The sequence below is a fragment of the Marmota flaviventris genome, chromosome 7, assembly GCF_047511675.1.
Source record: "Marmota flaviventris isolate mMarFla1 chromosome 7, mMarFla1.hap1, whole genome shotgun sequence".
Classification (NCBI taxonomy): domain Eukaryota; kingdom Metazoa; phylum Chordata; class Mammalia; order Rodentia; family Sciuridae; genus Marmota; species Marmota flaviventris.
In genome coordinates, this window is record NC_092504.1 from 118,984,349 (window position 1) to 119,006,386 (window position 22,038).

General features: G+C 41.6%; 1 protein-coding gene across 4 annotated transcripts in view; it reads left to right on the top strand.

Annotated features, from left to right (window-relative positions):
* Window positions 1–22,038, top strand: part of Sh3d19 (SH3 domain containing 19) — a 177,497-nt gene that overhangs the window by 116,084 nt on the left and 39,375 nt on the right. For 3 of the 4 annotated variants that reach the window (XM_071614617.1, XM_071614619.1, XM_071614620.1), the window contains exons 3-7: window positions 1,713–1,753; window positions 8,568–8,610; window positions 10,770–10,908; window positions 11,041–11,203; window positions 12,134–13,117. In XM_071614617.1, coding sequence (XP_071470718.1) covers window positions 1,713–1,753; window positions 8,568–8,610; window positions 10,770–10,908; window positions 11,041–11,203; window positions 12,134–13,117 — 1,370 coding nt within the window. The remainder of the gene's footprint in view (window positions 1–1,712; window positions 1,754–8,567; window positions 8,611–10,769; window positions 10,909–11,040; window positions 11,204–12,133; window positions 13,118–22,038) is intronic. The other variant, XM_071614618.1, reaches the window with a different exon arrangement.

Here is a 22,038-nt window from a genome sequence, read left to right on the forward strand (position 1 = left end):
CTGGGCCCTGTGTATTCTTGCCTTTGCAAGGCTGTCTTCTGAAGAACCAGGCAGGTTGGATGTGGCCCATCCTGTCCCAGTATGACTTTATCTCAACAAATTATATCCATAACAACCCTCTTTCCAAATAACTCACATCCTGAGGCAATGCAGGTGAAGACTTCACCTGATATTTTTGGAGGAAAACACTTCATCTCCTAACACCTGCAAGGTTCCACCCCAATCAATAAACCTTCCTCTGCGACAGAAGTAACAAGGGCTTTTTGTTTGTTTGTTTAATATTCCCCCGTGACAGTGTCAGTGTGCAAGATTAAGATGTACTCAGTGGCAGCTCCTGTACCCTGCCTGGGCGTGTACATTTGAAGTGCTGGCTTTTCAAGGTTTGGCTTCTGTGCACCAGAGCTGAGCCAGGGGACTCAGGGTCAATGTATAGATTCTCTCCACTGTTGCACCAGGAAGTCTGTGCTGCCAGCCTCTTTCAACCTGCTTACTTCATAGGCCTGTTACTTCTTCTACATTACCTTATTTTAGTTCTTTTTAAAGTGGTTTTACAGAAAGCCTCTTTTTAAAAAAATCAGTATTGCTGAAAGCAGTTGCATCTTTATGTTATAGTCTAGCTTCATGGTATTAGAGGCCTCCTGGAGCCTTTTTTTTTTTTTCTCCTTTTTTTGCAGAATAGTTTTTAATCCATTTTGTGCTGCTGTAACAGAATATCAAAGACTAAGTAAATTTATAATGAAGAGAAGGCTAACGGCTTGTTGTTCAGGAGACCAGGAAGTCCAAAATTGAGCAAAGGCTGGCATCTGGTGAGGGCTTGTTTATTGTCAGAAACCAAGAGAAAAAGAGAGTGTGTGAGCACCCTCCCAGCCCACCTCCTGTGTGGGTCTCCTGTGATAACAGCCTCCATGACGCCTGGAGGGCGGTCCCCTCATGGTCTAACCTCCCCTCATTAGACCCCGCCTCCCAGTACCATTTCACTGGGGATTAAGAGTCCAAAATATGCGTTTTGGGGGAGACGTTCAAATCATAGCTAGTACATTCTTCAAAGTGTTCCTCCTTTAAAATGAACCAATATGTTGTGTTGTTTTCCTAAAGTTTTATCTATGTAAGAAACAGATTACCACAAGCATAAATTTTAAAAGGGTATGAATTTTTAAATAAGTATTAGTTTTTAAAAAACATTCTGAAAAGAATGAAGAATTTTATAAACAAGAAACCCCCAGTCCCTTACACCATGCACACCATTAAACTTTCAGAGTCGTATATTTTTTCTAAATGGTTCTAAAAGCAGTTAGTCCATCTGGTTTGAATAAAGACAACAGTAACAAAAATAAAAAACAAAAACAAAAAAATCCAGTGTCTGACCCAGAAGAGCTGAGAGCAGGAAAGCTCTTTGTAGCACCATGTAATGTCCACATTGTCACTGGCTGGTGCAGTAGTGCATAGGTGCTTATGAAAGCAATTTTAAGGCAAAATCTGTTTTCCCAGAAGATGTACTTCATGAGGCCCCTCACTTTCTATACATCAGCTTAAATATAAAAGGCAATTTAAAATTTATCTTTAGTTTCTGTTTTGAGAAGATGATAGGCCAGTGACTATTGTATCTAACTTGCTGCTTGGCACCATGTGAGTCCCAGAATGATTCAGCATTCTGAAAAACTCTTCAAAAGAATGGCAGCTGTGTAACATGTTTTCTTTCTTTCTTTTTCTAGCCAAGGACCCTTGTCATCCATTAGAGCCGTAATCAAGAGATGTAAGTTTGCTTTTTCCTACTCTGTATTTCCCTCTGTTATAATTTTAAATGATGATTTAGATTTCCTGCAAGTGATTATATTTGATGAATCTACAAAGAACCCAACAAGAGTAGTTTCTCTTAAGAAATTAATTAAACAGGGGGCTGGGGCTGGGGCTCAGTGGTAGAGCGCTTGCCTGGCATGGGTGAGGCACTGGGTTCAATCCTCAGCACCACATAAAAATAAAATAAAAGGTATTGTGTCCATCTACAACTAAAAAAAAATACATATTAAAAAAGAAATTAATAAAACAGTTGAAACAGGTAGTTTTTCAGCTTTACTGATAAGCCAGTTCCTCAAAACAATACCTTTCTCTTATAGAATGAAGCTGTTTAAATATGGCTATGTAGTTGTCAATGTCTGTGATCTGATATCATTTTATATAACCATTTCCTATCGTTAAGACATCTGATGGGCTGAAAAACTATTAAGCCATCCAGGCACGGTGGCACTTGCCTGTAAACCCAGCAGCTCAGAAGGCTGAGGCAGGAGGATCTCGAGTTCAAAGCCAGCCTCAGCAAAAGCGAGGCACTAAGCAACTCAGTGAGACCCTATCTCTAAATAAAATACAAAATAGGGCTGGGGATGTGGCTCAGTGGTCAAGGGCCCCTGAGTTCAATCCCTGGTACCCCACAAACAACAACAAAAACTATTAAGCCCCGCCCTTTATGATTCATTTGCTTTTACAGGTGGTCTGTACAGTATCATTTTTACACTGTGTAAATGTGAAAGTGGGCACACACTTTTATGTATAAAGAATTACTGTGAGTAGAATTCCCTCCAGAATGACACATTGATATGATTTTTGCCTCTTGGTTAAAACTTTAAAATTTGCCCTTGGTACAGGATTTTAAGACTCTTTTTTAAATAAAGTGCTCTGGAAAACCCCTTTTCCAAATAGAACGTGGGTTACCAGTTATAGAAAAGAATGAAGATGGGATTTTAGATATGTTCATTATTCAAGCTAAAATTTCCATGCTGAGGAGAATAGAACCTGTTTTTGGAAATACAGTTTTTTAAATTTTTTGTAGTACTGGAGATTGAACCCAGGGATGTTCTATTCCCATTTCCTCCACCCTGTTTTTTTGTTTGTTTGTTTTGTTTTGTTTTTGTTTTTGGGGGTTTTTTGTTTGTTTTGTTTTGTTTTTGGTGCTAGAGATTGAACCCAGGAGTGCTCTACCATTGAACTACATTCATACCCCTTTTACTTTTTGATTTTGAGACAGGGTCTTGCTAAGTTACTGAGGCTGGCCTGAAATTTGCAATCCTCCTACCTCTGCCTCTTGAGTTGCTGGGATCACAGGCGTGCACCGCTGTGCCTGGAAACAGAATTTTTGATCTTCACTTTGAAGTTAAGAGATCCACAAGGTCATGAAGAACATGCATTTGAACCATTCCAGTGAAAATGTTGTAAGGTGGCAATACAGAAAAGTATCCCAAGTCCTCCACCCCATTCATTTCTTTGTTGGCTAACGATAAAGATGAGGGCATGCCACCATGTATGATGAAAGGGATTGGGACATTAAAATGACATATTCATGATAGATTTAAATGTCTTGGCATTCTTAAGGTAGTATGGAGGGGGACAGGAAGAGAATTTAAATAGGAAATTAAAGCCACGAATTTGGCAAGTGTTTCTTGGCTGGAGATACAATTTGGAGTAGTGAGATGACAGGCAAATTCCTGGAGGTGGCAAAGCACTAAAGGAAAAGTTCATAGGATAGAGATGACAAGGAGCAGAATCTTTGTGATTCTAGAATCTTGTGATTCTGAGGTCACACTGTGTCTTCCAGAGACCATGAGGCAAAAGACACGTAACCCAGTAAACCAAGGCCTTCTGTTGTTGAAGAGGTCCTCTGTCCCCTCTGCGGCTCCTGATGTCCTTCCCGACTTCTTACCTTACCTCTCCTTGCACTCCAGGACTTTGTCAGGGGTGGACATCTGTCCTTGACTTCCCATAGATCCTCCAGAATGGATCTTGCTTACCTTGCAACAGCAGAGCTGTTGAGGGGGAGGAAACTTGCAGACATTCCAGGCAGCCGGGAGCAGGGAGCCCGGAGCAAGAGAGAAGAGGAAATTGGTAAAGCAGCAGGGTAGGAAGGAGGGGGGCCAAGGGAAGACTCTGGCTTTCCCTAGCTGGTGGGTTGTGTTTTCTAACTAACCCAGTTGCCTTTTTTAAAAAAAATTGTTCTTTTTTTTTTTTTTTTAATATTTTTTTAGTTGTTGATGGGCCTTTATTTTATTTATTTGTATGTGGTGCTAAGAATTGAACCCAGAGCCTCATGCATGCCAGGCAAGTGCTCTACCACTGAGCCACAACCTCAGCCTCTTAATTTGTTCTTTTTAGATATATATGACAGTAGCGTGTATTTTGACACATCCTACATACATGGAGTATAACTTCCATTCTTGTGGTTGTACATGATGTGGAGTTCCACTGGTCGAGTATTCATATATGAACATAGGAAAGTGATGTCTAGTTCATTCTGCTGTCTTTCCCATTCCCATCTTCCCTTCCTTCCCCTTTGTCTAATCCAATGAACTTCTTTTCAACGCACTCCCCCCTCTCCACACACACACACACCTTATTGTGAGTCAGCATCCACATATTGGAGACAACATTTGGCCTTTGGTTTTTTTGGGGTTGGCCTATGTCACTTAGCATGATAGTCACCATTTTTATCCATTTACCAGCAAATGCCATAATTTCATTCTTCTTTATGACTGAGTAATATTCCATTGTGTGTATATACCCCATGTTCTTTATCCATTCATCTGTTGAAGGGCACCTGGTAGGCCCATAGATTAGCTGTTGGGAACTGAGATGCTATAATCATTGATGTGGCCATGTCACTGTAGTATACTGATTTTTAATACTTTGGGTATACTCTGAGGAGTGGGATTACTATAACCCAGTTGTCTTTTGATTCTTGCATCTCAGTCACTTTATAAACACTGAAGAAATTCCTAATGGTGTTTATTCCTGATGTTGGGCAGGAAAGCCAAACAGATCCTCTTAAACAGAGACCAAGGGATAATTGTGTTACCTTGTTTTTTCTTCCCTTTTTAACTATCATGAAAGAAAAAGTTGTAAGTAATGTTTATTTTAGCCAACCCATTTAAATGTGTACCATACTATCCCAGACTCAGTCACCTAAGGAGACAGACTATTATGTTTTAAAATAAATATTCCTTAAATTATTGTATTTCAAATTCTTCTATGATGATTCTGGTTACTATTAAGCCATGTGGTTCTTCTCTTTGTGTTCATCTTTCGAGCCCTAAATATGTTTGCTAGCTTTTCGTTCTAATAGGAGATGTTGAGAATTTCATATTCTGTCATTGGCTCTTTAAGAGGAAGATTCAGGGTTAGTTCAGGATTATTCCTTGAAATTCAGATGGAGCTAATATTGATTACATACCACAAGTGAAGAACTGTCTCACATGCATTATAAGATAGTGGTGGCACGTGTGAGCCCCATTTTACTGATGGAGGAAACTGGGTCCTGAGAGGTAAACAAGCTTCATAAAGTGCAGCTGGGATGTGACCGCAGACCTCTGGACTTCAGGGCCATTGGGCTTTCCCCTCCGTGGATATTCTTGTTACTGAGTCCCAGGCATCTCTGCCACCCAGCCCCACACAAATGCAGCCAGTGAGCTCTGGTGACTTTCACTGATAGCGCAGATTTTTTTTTTTTCCATTTAGTAAACATTTATTCATCACCTATTGTTCAGTAGGTTCTGAATCAGGAGAAAATAAAAACATCTGCTATTGTAATTACTGTTTAATAAGGAGAGGATCACATCATTGTCATCATTATTTACACCTTTAATACTATTGTAATTAACTGTTTAATAAGAAAATCACCTCATTATTATTTACACCTCTAGTGAGGACATTTAGAATACAACAAACTTTCTGGGTGTTTATTTCTTCTGATCACTTGATGTTGAATTTGGAAGAAGCCAGCTAGCTGGTCCTCGGCTTGTCCCTGAGGGGTGGGTGTTCACTCAGTCTCTACCTCCATGGTTTGAGGAGGATGATCTCTGAGGGTCTTCCAAGACTTAGGATCCCCCTGGAACTTGAGAGGATTCTTTATTGGTGCTAATATCAGAAACCTACATCTCAGCCCTTTCATAGATGGCCTAATGTGTTTTGCATGTAGAATTTAACCATTTGAACTAGGAAAGTTTCTGAATGAGTCTGTAGAGCCATTGGATCACTTTAACTGAAAACACTGCCTTTATTCTGTGGCATTAGCCCCAAAGGCAGGAGAGACCAGCAGCCTGTGGCAGAGAAGTTAAATGGGACATGTTGATCTATGTGAGCGTTGATGGCAAATGCAATTCTCCTGGTGACAATTACATCAAATCTGTCTGATCTGGGGAAATGAGAATGACACATGTAAGTGGATAGTTGAGGAATTAGCAGGAAGAGCAGGAGACACCACATGAAAATCTTCCTGAAAACCTCAAGTGTTTCAAGCTATTAAACTTGTTCAACTCTGACAGTGACAGTTGTTTTATAAAGATCAAGAGAGAAAAGAGAGATTTTGTTCACGATGAGTGTGGGGGGGTATCAGAAAAGGGGAGGGGAAGTAGCAGTTGTCAAGGGCTGTGGAGAAGGACATCTTCAGGTGACTGTGAAGCCCCCATCCTCCGTCTGGGCACGTCTGGGCACATCTGGGCACGAGAGGAGCAATGCCACTCTGCTGCCAGGAGCTGGGGGACCGTTACCAACGACCTCTGGTGTGAAGGGGCGGAATTCAGCTAAAAGCCACTGATGTAAAAGAATGTAATTCGACTACTAAATTACCTTTAAGTTTTATTCATACTTTAAAATCAATCTCTATTGAAGGAGCAAATTGATTTTGCAAAATGGTTTTTAGATGTGTGGGTTTTTTTGTATCCTTGTTGAAAACTACAGGCACATTTTTTGACTGGCTCTGTGTGGGGGTGGTCTGAACAGACACATCTTTGCAGGGCCATATTTCTTCACCCTCTGAAACTCTGGTCCTGAGCTTTTCTTTTCTCCTTGTGCAGAGCCGGGGAAGCCTGCGCATGGGCAGGGGGCTCATTCTTTTTTTCCTCCCTTTCCTCTCCTGTAACCCCTCTTTTTTTCTCTTAGTACTCATGAATAGTACACGGCACAATGCCCCGTGGAAGAGGTACGTTTGTGACATGCAGTCTCTTATGCACTATGTCTGTTGATTGCGGCTTGAGTGGTGGTGGCAGCCATGTGACGGTGGCACTCTGGGGTGGGCCTCGGCTTAATGAAAGCTTCTCCCCAATCAGACGCACTGTGCCGGCTCCTCCCTGTCTGTCCCCTTTTATTCCAGTACACACAGTGAGCCTCTGCTTGGTTTAGCTCTTGATAGCAATGTCACAGTCAAACCTCCTCATGACAAGAATTCAAGGAATCTTCCAAGAGAAGATCCAAGGGCTTGGGTCTCCAGTGTCAGGGGTTTGTTTTGACAATCCCAGCATCAGTTCGGCTGTCCCAGCGCCAACCCCAGTGGAGATTTCCTTCCCTACCACCACAGTCTGCGCAGCCTCCTCTTTCAGAGAGGAGTGAATTAATAGGAGAAAGGAAGGAAAGATCTGTGCTTTTAATCTTTTCAAATCAGAAGCGTTGAGAAAGTAATCATGGAAAGAGACTGAAAGCAACCAGTCCAAATAGTTTATGTCTGACATAAATTCCCCTTGTGTACAAATCCTTACAGTATAGTACTTGATTTTATTCTATTTTATTTATTTGGGTTTTTTTTTTTTTTTTTTTTTTTTTGCCAAAAGGATCTCAGGAATGTGTTCCTTGAAAATAGAGATAAGAGCTGGGTGCAGTGGCACACACCTGTAATCCCAGCGGCTTGGGAGGCTGAGGCAGGAAGATCGCCAGTTCAAAGCCAGCCTCAGCAACTTAGTGAGGCCCTAAGCAACTTGGAAAAACTCTGTCTCTAAATAAAAAGTAAAAAGGGCTGGGGATGTGGGTCAGTGGTTGAGTGCCCCTGGGTTCACCCCTGGTACACCCCGTCCCCCCCAAAAAAAAAGAAAATAGAGATAATAGTCTCCATTACATAAAAATTCACCCCACATGGGACCTTTTTTTAGGTTGTTTAATTAATACTCAATTTGCTTTTGTAAAATAAAATTTGGGGAAAAAATTTAACCATTGAACCTTTTGAATTTGAGACTTGAGGAGGAAGTCAATGCTTCATATAAACAATATGTATCATGAACATGTTTATAATGATTTGAACACCTTTTCCACTTATTATTATCTCTTAATTAATAAAGAGTAATTACTTAGAGATTACAAAAATCTGGGTAAGAAAATAGATGAGAATCTGACCACTTCCACACTCTTCAAAATAGTTATAAACAATTATAACAAAATTATAGTCATATAAATTAGATTTTTTTTAAAGTTTTCTTCCATTGTTATTTCATGCCATCATCTCAATTCTCTGACATGCAATTTGTATTTAATAGCTATCTTCTTTTCTCTGTGCTTTCTTTAAATTATTTTCAGAACCACAAAATGTGCTTTGGAGAGTTTTTGAAATCTCTACTTTCTTATATAATTCAAATACATAATTGTAATCAGTGTTTTGCTGTATAAAAAGATTTACTCTTCTACTTAGAGATATTAAAATTCATACAGTCTATATGATGTCCAGTATAAGCTAATTTTTGCTAACTGTGCACTCTATAAAAATTGAATCTTTATTGAATATGCTGATTTTTTACTATACCAGTTTATTCTTTCTTCTATAGCTTCTCGGACTTCTATTCAGAGTGAACTTCATCGAGATAGGAGGTACGATTCTATTTATAATAGAGGGCATATATTCTGGTAATAATGGAAATAAAAGTGGGTCATCAGTTGGCAAATTAAATAATTTCTTTCATAAGTAAAGGAATACTATGCTCTGCCTCATCGGTACATTTCCTGAATTAATCTATAAGTTTGAGTGATGCTTTTACTTGAGAGAAGAAGTGATACAGGCCTGAAAATGTTTTTTTTTTTTTTTTTGACAGTAGTTATTTGCTGAACTTGATTTTAAAGTGTTTATTAAACAACTACTACATGTAAAGCATTGGTGTAAGTGCTTCAAAGAAATGCTTTGCATCTGATAGGTACTTACTTAATGTTGCCTAGATAAATGAATGGATGATAGGATAGAAAATTGATAGAAAGATAAAGAAAAGGAAAAAGGCCATGTGGGGTGGTTCATGCCTGTAATCCCAGTGACTAGGGAGGATGAGGTGGGGGGTCATAAGTTTGAGGCCAGCCTCAGGTACTTGGCAAGACCCTATCTCAAAATAAAAAAAGTGCTGGGGTTGTGGCTCAGTGGTAGAACGCTCGCCTGGTACACGTGAGGCACTGGGTTCAATCCTCAGCATCACATAAAAATAAATAAATAAAATAAAGTCATTGTACACATCTACAACTAAAAAAAAAAATATTAAAGGAAAGAGGCAGAGAGCTAAATAGACAACTGGATGGATAAACGGTGGGTGAGTGAGTGATTGGAAAAAGGAAAGGAAAATTGGCAGAGAATAGTTAGATAAATGAAATAATGGATAGAAGGATAGAAGGGTGGACAGGAGAATAAATGGATAAAAAGGGTTTTGTAAGTCATGATTCCTGCTTTCAAAATTCTTACAGTACAGTGTAATGAAAAACAAGGACTTTAGAACCAGGCAGAACCAAGTTCAAATCCCACCATGGACATCGACAAGCTGCTTCACCTCCTTAGCGTCTCTATCCCCATCTTTAAAATGGTGCTGATCACACCTATATCTCAGGTTGTCCTAAGGATTCATGTACACATAGTGCTTAAAATAGATTATTAGTAACTCTTGCTATATAGTTAGATAAAAACTATAAGCAGATGTTCTCAGGGATGCAGTTGAAGTTTAATCAGTGATAAGGTTCTACTACTTCCCTGGCTAGCATGAGAATGTTCCTCTGGGCACAGTTTTGATAACAACAGTGCTCTTTTATTTTTATTTTCCAAAGAGTGCCACAGAAAGGCAGAGCAGTTATTATCATCCCTGAGAAAACTCTGAGGCTCAGAAAAATGGATTGATTTTCCCAAGATCACATAATTAGTTTTGTTAGGAAGTCAGATTGAAGATAAAATTCCAACATTAAAAAAGTAGCATCAGATTAAGAAAAGGAGAAGCTAAGCTGGGTGCTGTGGTGCATGCCTGTAATTCCAGTTGTTTGGGAGGCTGAGGCAGGAGGATCGTGAGTTCAGAGCCAACCTCAGCAAAAAAAGCAAGATGCTAAAGCAACTCAGTGAGCCCCTGTCTCTAAATAAAATACAAAACAGGGCTGGGGATGTGGCTCAGTGGTCAAGTGCTCCTGAGTTTAATCCCCGGTACCAAAAAAAGGTGGGGAGAAGCTAGGCCTAAATCACTATGCCTCCCCAGTATTACAGATTAATCATCAAATCATAATAGAGTGCTGACACTTCTCAGGGTCCGGTGAACTGAAGCCACTTACGGAGAGCTGTGAACTGGGTGGTATACAGATGGAGTGAGGAGGATGAGGGTATTCTCTGTAGATGGTGATTTTCATTTCAGAACACTCGGTTTAAATTGGCAGAAGCCAAGCAATACCAGTGACCAGGGTGTTTTTCTCCCAGGCTCCATATGCTTGTGCTGCAGTCTGCACAGCAGCAGAGCCTGGGAGGGAAGAGACGGAATGGGCCTTATGGTTGGTCCTTGTCCTTATCAGCCAAGGTAATGCTACAGGTTCATCTCTAACTCTTTGAGGCCAGAGTCAGAGGATGACTACCATTTGCTCCCCTAAAGCCCGTCTGGGTGTGCTGTTAGAGACAGTCCAGGCCAGTTCTTAAACCGCTTTTGGGGGTCTTGGTTGTTTTTGCTAACCTTTGAACATTTACAAATAAACAACAATAGCTTATTACCAGCCTGCAGAACCTCACTGAGACTTCTTTCCTGCAGGCGCCCAGAGATCACCATTGTGGCAGCTGAGCCTCTGAGGCCAGCCTCCTGGTTTCCAGGAGCCCCACCTCCAGGACTGGGATTTCCTCCAACTCCTGCCCCCGGCCCGTGGAGGCCAAATGAGCTGGTTTCTGCTGAGGTAAATAAACATCCCACTGCCTCTTTACATTTTATTTTTAAAATGAAATTCAAAGATTAAAAATGTTGCCACTGTCACAACACCTTGGCTGTCACCCAGAGATATCTAAAATTTTCCTTCTTTGTTTTGTAGCTCCCGCCTTCTTATGAACAAGTCATAAAAGAAATCAACCAAGTTCAAGTTAACACTACAAATAATAATAATGCTGCTGCCACTCCAAGGCACACTATCACTTCTGCAACTCAGACTGACTTTTCAGAAGACATAGACAACAATCTGCCTCAAAGTAATGCAAGTAATTTGTCTTCTCTAATTCTGACCTAGTTCCAGGGGAGGAATCAGTAGGCTTCCAGCCTTTAAAATAATCTGCAATTTGTGCATAATTCATTGAGCTCTGCTTCTCAGTGATTGTTCACTGGGTGCTTTCTCTATTTGGGTATGCAGTGATTACTATAATAGATCATTCTTAAGAGCTGCAGCCCTAATTTCTTGGGCTCACACAAGTTCATGTCACGAAAACATCATCTGGGTGACTCATGTGTACATGAGTACTGGGTGTACATTACCGTGGATGTCCTCTACTTATTCCTTTGAGAAGGACTTTATATTTAGCAACTTAAACTTGATAGGATGCTAAGGGTGATTTTTCTGTCAGGTTTTTACGAAGTATTTTATTAGGGTGACAGAGTAAGTTGCTTTGGAAAAGAAAAGCATTGAAGATGCTGGAGTTTTGACAACCAGAGAGAAATGGTTCGCAGATACGTCTAAAAAGAATCAGGAATTTGCCAGGCAAAGTGGTGGGATCCCAGTGGATCCCAGGAGGATCTTAAGTTCAAAGCCAGCCTTGGCAACTTAGTGAACAACTCAGCAAGACCCTGTCTCTGAATAAAATACAAAAAAGGGCGCAGGGGATGTGACTCAGTGGTTAATTGTCTCTGGGTTCAATCCCTGGCACCAAAAAAAAAAAAAGAATCAGGAATTTCATGGTGTTTTAAAATATGATATAATGAGCATTTTTATATGAACAAATATAAGTTGAAGAACCCTCCTGCAGGAAGCTAAATATAAACATCCATCTATCTCCCCATTGATTTTGCAGTCACTTTTGCTCATGAAGGAAACCAAATTCTCTTGATAGTCCATAAGTATATTTTCAAAATCTGTGTCCCTTGTCATTTTGTTCTTTTAAATTATAACACTTGCCACTTTGTTTTGGTCTTGTCAGCACTGCCGGAGCCTCTCAAGCCTCTTCAGCCTTCTCCAGCAGCCTCACCCGGCAATGTCCCCACCAGTGTGGCTCCTTTAATAGTCTTTGATGTTTCTGAAGAAGCAAGTTGTCCAGAAAACCCCAGTGCTCCAAGATGTCCAGTGCCAAAACCAAGATCGAAAAGCAACCTCAGACCAGTAGCTAAAACTGCCCAGAAAATCAGCCCAGCGGTCCCAGAAGAGGAGCCATCCCCAGGCTGGCCCCAGTGTCTGTTGGACAATACCAGCGACTTAGAAAGTCTGCCAAGGATGGACACGATGAACGCAGAGCAAAGCCAAAATAGCATTGTTTCAAGGATCAAAGCATTTGAGGGTCAGACAAACGCAGAAACCCCGGGACTGCCCAAGAAACCAGAGATCATCCCCCGCACACTGCCCCCAAAGCCTGCTGTTTCCTCAGGGAAACCTTCTGTGGCTCCCAAACCAGCGGCTAACAGAGCTTCTGGAGAATGGGACGCTTGGGCTGAAAACAGACTCAAGGTGACCTCCAGGGAAGGGCTCACCCCGTTCTCTTCACCACCAGAACCAGGCAGCGTGCCAGTAACCAAACCCGAATTGCCAAAGAAACCAACTCCTGGCCTTACCCGAAGTGCTAACCACGAGATTCCGGGAGGAGGGCCCGTGGCCGACAGCCCTGATGCTGGGAAGAAAGTCCCCACTCCTGCCCCTCGGCCCTTGCCCCCGAAGAAATCGGTTTCCTCAGAAAACCCCAGCTGCCCTTCGGCTCCACCGAAACCAGCCCCTGTTCCTCCCCGGCTCTCAGTGGCATCACAAGCCAAAGCATTCAGGTCACTGGGAGAAGGGCCCGCGGCCAACCCCCCAGTTCCAGCTCTGCAAAGCAAGTCCCTGGGGGACATTGACCTCATCAGCTTTGATGATGATGTTTTGCCCACCTCCCCTGGGAGCCCGGCTGAAGAATCCCTCAGTTCAGAGCTGCTTCTAGGTGAGTAAAACTCAGAAGTCTGGGGGAACCTAGACTCATGGTGGGGGGCACCTTCAGTATCACTTGCTTCAGTATCACATTGTTTTGTAGCAATATGGAAGTTAGTGCTTGAGGTGTGCAAATGATTGTGTAGAGATGGGAATGAACAGAGAAATTAAGAAACCTGGGGCTGGGGCCGTAGCTCGGTGGCAGAGCGCTTGCCTAGCATGTGTGAGACACTGGGTTCCATCCTTAGCACCCCATAAAAATGAATATCATAAAAGCAACTCTGTTCATCTACAACTATAAAAAAAATTAAAAGAAACTTGGAGTGAGGTGGGGGTTGGAGGCAGAGAAGGAAGGGAAGAGGGAGACACGGCATCGATTATCACTCTGGACCAGAAGGAAGCACCCAGGGGTTAAGGATCAACCAGGCTGTGGGGCTGGCTTGCCTTGCTCTGGCAGGTGGAGAATTCAGGCTTCACATTAAAAGGGTCCAGGATGTTGGAAAGTTGGAGAACATTGCACAAGGTGGGTTGCAGCAGGAGCTTCTCATAGACAGGAGATCACGCAGTGCCCCAGAGGGGCCCAGCTGGGAGAGCCAGGAGAGGAGCCAACCAGGTGGGGGTGGCAGGAGCAAGGAGCAAGGAAGACCCGGCACATGTTGCAAAGATCTTTTTTTTCTGCAGTCTGCTCAGAACATCCTCCTTTGGGAATGAAAATTTGTGTAAATAAAATACAACAGTTCTAAGTTTGCTGCCAAGATTGGGACAATTAAATTTCCCACGAGGCAGAGAGTGTTTTTTTCGTGCACACTGTTCAGGGGGTAGGTGCAATGGTAAAGCTTATCTTTGATTTGTCAAACTAAGCTGATCTGCTTGTCATTGACAATTTTTTTTACTACTTTTACTACTGTTTACGTATCTGGGTAGAATTGGTGAACATAATGTAATAGTATTTTCAAAAATTAAGCTGTCATCTTATAAATGTTTAACCAGCTTTGGGCTGGAGTTGTGGCCCAGTGATAGAGCACTCACCTAGCATGAGCAAGGCACTGGGTTTGATCCTCAGCACCACATAAAAATAAGTGAATAAAATAAAGGTATTGTGTCCTAACTACAACTAAAAAAATACACACACATATATATATATATATTATATGGATATTTAACCAACTTTAAAATTATACAAACTCTATGATTTCAAAACTAAACTCTGGAGAGCACAGAGTAGTTAATGATAGTAAGCACATATTTATTAAATATTTATCATGCACAGAACATTGTAACTGGCTATGACTTATAAACTGAAAAGACATACCTTTTGTCCACAAAGGATAGAAAGAAAAACATTAGAATATATTGAGCTTCTGCAATGTTCTTAACACTCTGCCGCATACTCAGACATATTTTATTTAATGCCTAACAACTCAGAAACTATTTGATTTCATACAGTAGCCCTGTGTGAGAAATCATTTCCTTTGTCAGTTTGCAGACAAAGGAAACAAGGCTGAGAGAGATCAATGGATACTTGCTTAATGCCATAAAGCTAACAATTTTCCAAGCCAAGATTCAAACTTAGTCTTTTTATACTAAGTCTTGTTTATTTTTTAGGATATTGTGTTTATTGTCCAACATCTTCATGATTCCTTAAGCCAGGCCACATTTTTAAAACTTTTTGCCAGGCACAGTGGTGCACACCTGTAATTCCAGCGGCTCAGGAGGCTGAGGCAGGAGGATTGCGAGTTCAAAACCAGCCTCAGCGACTTAGCAAGGCCCTAAGCAACCCAGTGAGACCCTCTCTGTAAATAAAAATGTTTAAAAGGGCTGGGGATGTGGCTAGGTGGTTAAGTGCCCCTGGGTTCAATCCCTAGAACAAAAAAAAAATCTTTTGAAGTCTTTGTTAATATCATTTTCTTCCTTAAATCTTTCTGGTGTTCACAAGCCTCAGAGACAGGTGGCAATGGATAAACCCAACAGCAGGAAGTTATTAAGGCACGGAAACAGTACAAAAGAAAGAACACCCTTTTTAGAGTCTGTTAGATGCTATGGGAATGCCAGCTTGGTTACTAACTGCTGAGAATTTATCCTATATCATCAAGCAAATAATTATAGTCATATTTGAATAGGAAGATCAACGGTATATTCAACATGAATACAGCCTCATACCCAGCCTTTTGTTTCTTGATTTCTGCCGCTTCGTTACACAGCATTTAATTATTAGGGCAGTCTTTTAGCAAAATGTGTAATTTACTTGTCCCACCTTTAACCACGGCTGTCGACTATGAAGTTAGACTAAACTGGACACTCATCTTCTATCTGACCTCCTCCTCCTGTGTTGGGCACCTCGCTTTGGGACCAACACACATCCAACCTTCCCCTGAGAAACCTTGAGATGCTTCTGGAGGCTTCTCACTGTGTCACACACTGGCTCGGTTTGGATTTGGCATCTACCAGGCTCGGCCATGATTGCCACGTGACCTTTGGCGGTTATTTAACCCCGCAGTACCTCAGTTTCCTCATTTAGAAGACTGGATACTGATGCTCCTCGTGGAGTGTTTTGCAAGAATCAAGTGTGGTTTTGCAGGAGAGCCCCATCACAGGGTCTGAAACATGGCAAGTGGGCATCGGGTGGTGTTTATTGCTGTTACTTCTCTGCCTTCCTGTCTGTCCAATCCGTTACCCTCACCTGCTGGTTTTGCCTTCTGAATGGCTCCCAAGTCTGTCTCAGTTTCTCTCTCTCCTCATTTCGTCTGCGTGCACAGGGCGGGCAAGTGCTCTGAGCATGAGCTACATCCCAGGCCTTTCTCTTTTTAATTTTTCTAAAATTTTGAGGTAGGGTTTCTCCAAGTTGCCCAGGCTGCCGCGGCCTCCTGAATGGAGTGAACTCAACCTGTTACCCTCTGTACTCTGGCCACCGAGGGATTTTTCGAGAGAGCTCACTGGCTCTTGTGCTTTCCTGCCTGCTGTCCTCCAAGGGCTTTTCCAATCTCCAGGCTGGGATTGATAGGGGGCTTTGTGGCTTGTTGATGGTATTTCAGTAGCATCCTCATTTCAAAAAAAGGTTGATGATCTCTTTGTGAAACCTGGCCTGATCGTCCAGGCATCTGCCAGGCCCAGGAGAGGAACACAGGTGCAAGGAGACTCACAAATACATCTTTCTTTCTCTTTGTCTTTCCTCAAAAATAAAGAAAATCTAATAAAATAGTGTTCCCAAAAATGAAGTTGCCATATTAATCTCAGGAAATAGAGATCAGAAAATACTGAAGCTATGAAAACGTTGTAAAGATTAGAAAAATTATTAAAGGAAAACTCATAAAACAGGCAATTTAATATTGGATTCATTTCTTGGATAGAATGCCTTCCAGGTTAATGTCATGGAGCTCAGAAGCATTAGCAATTCCACTTCACACCTTTACAAATCACACCCAGTTGCTTTAAAAAAAAAAAAAAAAAAAGAATGCTTCTGCTGTCAGCCCCATTGCGCAGACCAGAATAATAGTTTAGCAGCCAATTTCTGCTATTAACAGAACTCAAGGGAAAGAAATGACAGAAAATCCAGCCGCGGTGAAACTAATTACGACGTCGGCAAGCACATTATTAGAGACAGGTAATGGGTGGAAAACTACTTTATCATCAGTGTTTTTCTCATCCTGGTAATGAAGAACATGCAGAGAGAGATAGGTGTAAAGGGGCCTGCTTGTTTGGTAGCAGATGCAGAATAATTGATGTTGGTGTGAGGGACTGAAAGGAGGACAGAAAACATGGCAAATAAAGGTAGAGAAACTGCCCCTGGCCTCCTTAGATTTGGTAGGAGAGTCTTCTTTTAATGCTCTGTGTCATTTCTGTAGAAGCAAGGGTATTCGAATGTAAAATTTTGGCAGCAAGCGTCTTTACTCCTATTGAGGTCACAGATCTTTAAGAATCTGATGTAGCCTATAAATCTTTCATTTTTCCATTATTTCACATGTGGACAATTTGAGGTCCAACTTCCAGTGTTTCGAGGGCCATCTTGGGCTCCAGATTAAGTGTTTCAACCACACAATATTGGAAATAAGCTTTAGTGGACTGCTTTAATAAATTATGGTGTATCCATATGATATTGTGTGATAATTAAAAAGCAGGCAGACCTACTATCTCCTAATGTGGGCCAAACTCCAAGTTGTCATTAGGTGAAAAATACAAGGAACAAAATAGTGTCCTGGTATTTTAGCTACAATTTACATGATTCCATGTAAATTGCAGTCCATGGGCACATGTTAATCTTTAAAAAATAGTTTATCATCTTTTTAAAGGTCATGTGCAAGCATGGCACTGTGGTGCATACCTATAATCGCAGCAGGTTGGAAGGCTGAGGCAGGAGGGTTAGAAGGGTTACTATCTCAAAATTAAAAAAAAAAAAAATTAAAAAAGAAAGGCTGGGGATTTGACTCAGTGGTAGAGCACTTGCCTGGCATGTGCAAGGTCCTGGGTTCAATCCCCAGTATTGAGAAGAAAAAAACAAAGTCATGTACAGTGTGTTTGGAAGGGTGTATTAGAAGCTGATATGACAGAGGTCTTTTAGTGGGGGAATTAGGTAAGCAGGAGAGGATGGGGGCCTGGTGTTCCCTGAAAAACTTTGATTCCATGTAAATTGCAGCCCATGCACACATGTTAATCTTTAAAAAATAGTTTATCATCTTTTTTTAAATGGCTGAACAAAAATGTAATTAGGCAGAGAGAAGCTATGAAAGTTACTTCTTATCTTCTTTGCTACAGAAAAAGAACTGCTTCCCCGGCTGATCTTTAATATGATTAGAAATTACAAAAATAATAAAATTGTGGAGTTGTGGGTAGCTCAGTGGTAGACATGCTTGCCTAGCATGGGTGAGGTCCTGGGTTCCATCCCCAGCTCTGTACCCTTCCCCCAAAAAAGTGAATTTTCTGAAGAATCAAGGTTACAAATAGAAACTAGTTGTTATGAACTAAATATGTCTAAATTAGATAAATTGGAAACACTTATCTGGTATTATCTCCTTTTAAATAGAATGCAGAAAAAGGAGGGTGTATGTGTGTGTGTGTGTGTACTGGGTATTAAACCCAGAGTATTTTACATGCACTGTACCACTGAAATATGCCCCCAGACCCCCCAAAAGTTCTTATTTTCCTAATTACTTCATGGAAAAAATGATGGCCATTATTGCCTTGAAAAGGCAACTAAGAGAATAGGAAATTTTTTTCTCTTTAAGTAATTTTTGTTGTTGTTGGTTTGGCATAGGTGTTATTTGAGCTTAATCTTATAACTTTTTTCCTTGTGATTGGAAAAGAATTTGGGGGAAAAAAAAATTCAGTTATAAAGCCAAAATGTATTTGTTGTAACAAACAGTCCAGAGATTTTTGTTACAAAACAATTTTTTTTCTCTCTCCAGTCCAGTGTGAGCAAAGCATACAGCCTTCTGTCTGGACACACCACACCAACAAACATTTCACGTTCATAGACTTTTTTCCTACTTTTTACTAAAAATTTCATCACAGCACACCTATTACTTAGCAGGCCACTCTCTGCTTGCCGCAGTGGGCTGAAAGTCTATCATAATTCAGTGTTTTCTCTGTTGGCAAATGTTCAAGTTGTTTCCTCTTTTTTTTTTGGTGGGGGGAGGGCAGGTACTGGGATTGAACCCAGGGGTGCTTAACCACTGAGCCACATCCCCAGCCCTCCTTCATTTTTAATTTGGGGTTTTTCTTAGTTTTTGTTTTTGGCACTGCCCAAAAAAAAAAAAAAAAAAAAAAGATGTGTTGTAATAAGTACATTTTTACTCCTACTAGTGCTTTTTATTTCCGAAGAGTGAATTTCCAAAATAAGCACATTTTAAATTGTGAACAGCAAGAATCTTTTGCTGAGTTCCAAACAGGTTGATCATAACCCATACATAGAGGTTGAAATTCTGTCAGGCTTGTGGCCTGGTAAAACTGCTTTCCAATTCTCCTGTGGAAGTTTCATCGGACTTATTTACCACGCCAACATGTTGCCCGATATGTACGACAAATTAGGTCCCATCTTAAGTTCCACTTCCAAGGCCATAGTAACAGGCGCCTGAGTTTTGTTGAATGCAATAGTTGTTTCTATGACCATTGGAGTCTTTGAAGCGCAGCTGCATTTTAGGACAATACTTTTCCGAATACAAAAGTCACTTGCTGTTAAGGGGTTAGGAACTTTAATCAGTTTAACAAATACCTGTGGTCCAGGTTCCTACCTGGCTCTGCCTGCAGTTCCCAGACACAAAGTGCTGTCTGTGCTTTGAATGTGGCCCACTTATCATTTCTATGAGAAAAAAAACAAAACACCCCTCTCATGTAAAGATTCAGAAAGGGAGCTTCAGGGGCTGGCGATGTAGCTCAGTGGTTCAGGACCTGGGTTCAGCCCCCAGCGCTGCACACAAGAGTTATCGCCAGACTGCAGAGAGCTGCCCACCACCATCAAGATGGGAAACTCCTGCTCCTTGCTGAAGTGAGACTGTTTGTCCTCCCCTCTGATCTGAACTCCATGAACAGATCCAGTGGATCACAGCCAGGACAACATGCAGACAGAGAGGCGACACGGAGCCCAGAGCTCTCTGAGCATAGCTGGGGCACATCGTCCAGCAGCCCACTCAGGCCAGACACCCTGCAGAGGTGGAGACCAAGGCTTCCTGGCCCTGCTGGGTGGAGAAAGGAATATTTTTTAGCAGAGACATGTATCGTAGAGCGCACATGATCTGAGGGCCAGTTATGGAAAAGCAGCTGATGATGTTAAAAATGAAAGACCCAAAGAGAGGGTAGGCAGCGAGGACACTTTGAATATCTTGTATATAATGCTATTTCAATTTAAAACAGAAAATGACTGGAGCCCGTCACAGGACAGCTGAGTTCCGCCCCCATGGTGTGCAGGGTTCAGGGCAGGGTTCCCCAAGGCCAGCCCTACATCAGGAAGCACCTTTTGGGTGCCCCTTTGCCCAGTTCCTCAGGAGCGTGCATTGGCCTTTTCTCTCCTCTCTCTGCCCCCCTCGTCCGTGCCCTCAATCCTGGAATCCAAGACTGTGTAGGTGGCACTGGCCTGGAATTTAATTTAAATTATGAAAAAATTTAAGTCATTCCATGCTCAAGATTTTCTTCCCTCTCCACGCCCACCCAGGAAACATTAACTAAAAACCATACTAATGACCAACATCCCAAGCAACTGTTAAAGCACAAATGCCACTTAAAAGGTAGAACTACACGAACAGACATCAGCCTTAATCCTTTTCTTGAACTTTTGATCCCCCCCCCACACACACACACACACAGAAAACAGAGCCCGGAGAGAACTGAAAGAATGGGATGTAATGACCAAGTGCTTTGGTGGGAGTGGGGAGAGCTTGAGGGCAGGGACAAGGGCAAGTCCCTTCCAGGGTCAGAGGTAGCTGGTGGCTCCATGAAGACAGTGGGTTCCAATAGGCCAAAGAAGCAGAGTAGGGACGTGGCACTGGGATGAACAGAAAGGAAGGATGCAGAAGGAAAGATGTTATGTTTCTCTCTTTCAATAAAATGTATGCCAAGATTGAATGGATTCTTCACACTCTTTCATTTTAGCTAATTGTACTTACAATAGATGACCCATTCAGAGCATTCAGATTTGGTAATATATGCAACAATGGGCTGTAATATAAATGAACCAGCTCCTTTTTATCCATTGGCACTGCTGTGTCCTAAGGGCCAAGTGTATATTCTTCAAGTTGGAGGAACTGTTAGAATAGCTTGAACTTTTGGGAAAAAGGGATAAACAATATCATTAATGGAGCCCTTCCCTCCTGTTAGTTAGCTTTCTGTAACTGTGACAGAAAACCTGAGAAAATCAACTTACAAGATTTATTTTGGCTCATGGTTTCAGAGGTTCCAGTGTGTGGTCAGCTGGCTCCATGGTTTCTGGGCCTGTGGTGAGGCAGAGCATCATGGCGGGAGTACATGGTAGAGCAGAGCTGCTCACCTCATGGCCGCCAGGAAGGAGAGAGGGAGGGAGGGAGAGACACTGGGAGCAGTATATACCCTTCAGGGGCACACCCACAGTGACCCACCTCTTCCAACTAGGCCCCAGATCCCAAAGATTCCACCACGTCCAATAGTGCCAGACTGAAGGCCAAGCCTCTGGCATAAGGCTTTTGGAGGCTATGTAAAATCCAAACCTTAACTTGTTTCTCTTCTGTCCACACCTGAGGTCCTTCCACTTGCTCTACATTTTCCTTTTTCAATAGTGCTTCTCACCTTCCTGTGTGCCCCACAAATTGTTGATCTATTATATTTACTGTTAGTTGTCTCTATCTCCACCTCCCCACTCCAACAGAAGCTCCATGATGACATAGTCTTTCCTTTGTTCTCCAGTACATCCCCAGCTCTTGAATAGTGTTCAATATGTTGCAGACACCCAGTCACACTACATGAACAATCGTGCAAAAGCAAACTGCAAAGAAATTGATATAAAATGGTCCTACATTTGTTTTTCAAAATATCTGCATAATAATAGAGATAATATAGAAAAATCTCTGGACAGACATACCAAATTTTAGACATGACTATTACTACAGAGATGAGGTTGCGAGTGTTTTTCTATGATACATATTATTGCTTCATATTTTTTTACAACATTACTTTGAAGTAAAAAAAATATGATCACAAAATAAAAAATTAAGTCAAGGAATTTGGCTAAACCTCAAAGCAAGAGCTTTGTTTCTTGGGGGGACATAGGTTTCAGTGGGAGAAAATTGTACTATAATAGAATCTTTTATTTTTAGTTTGATGATGTTCTTTTGCTATCTTAAATTGCCTGCCTGCCTGCCTGCCTGCCTCTGCCTACCTTTCTTTCATTTAGTGGTGCTGGGAGTCGAACCCAGGGGCTCACAAATGCTAGGCGGTGCTTTGCCATTGAATTATACCCCCAACCCTTAAACTGGT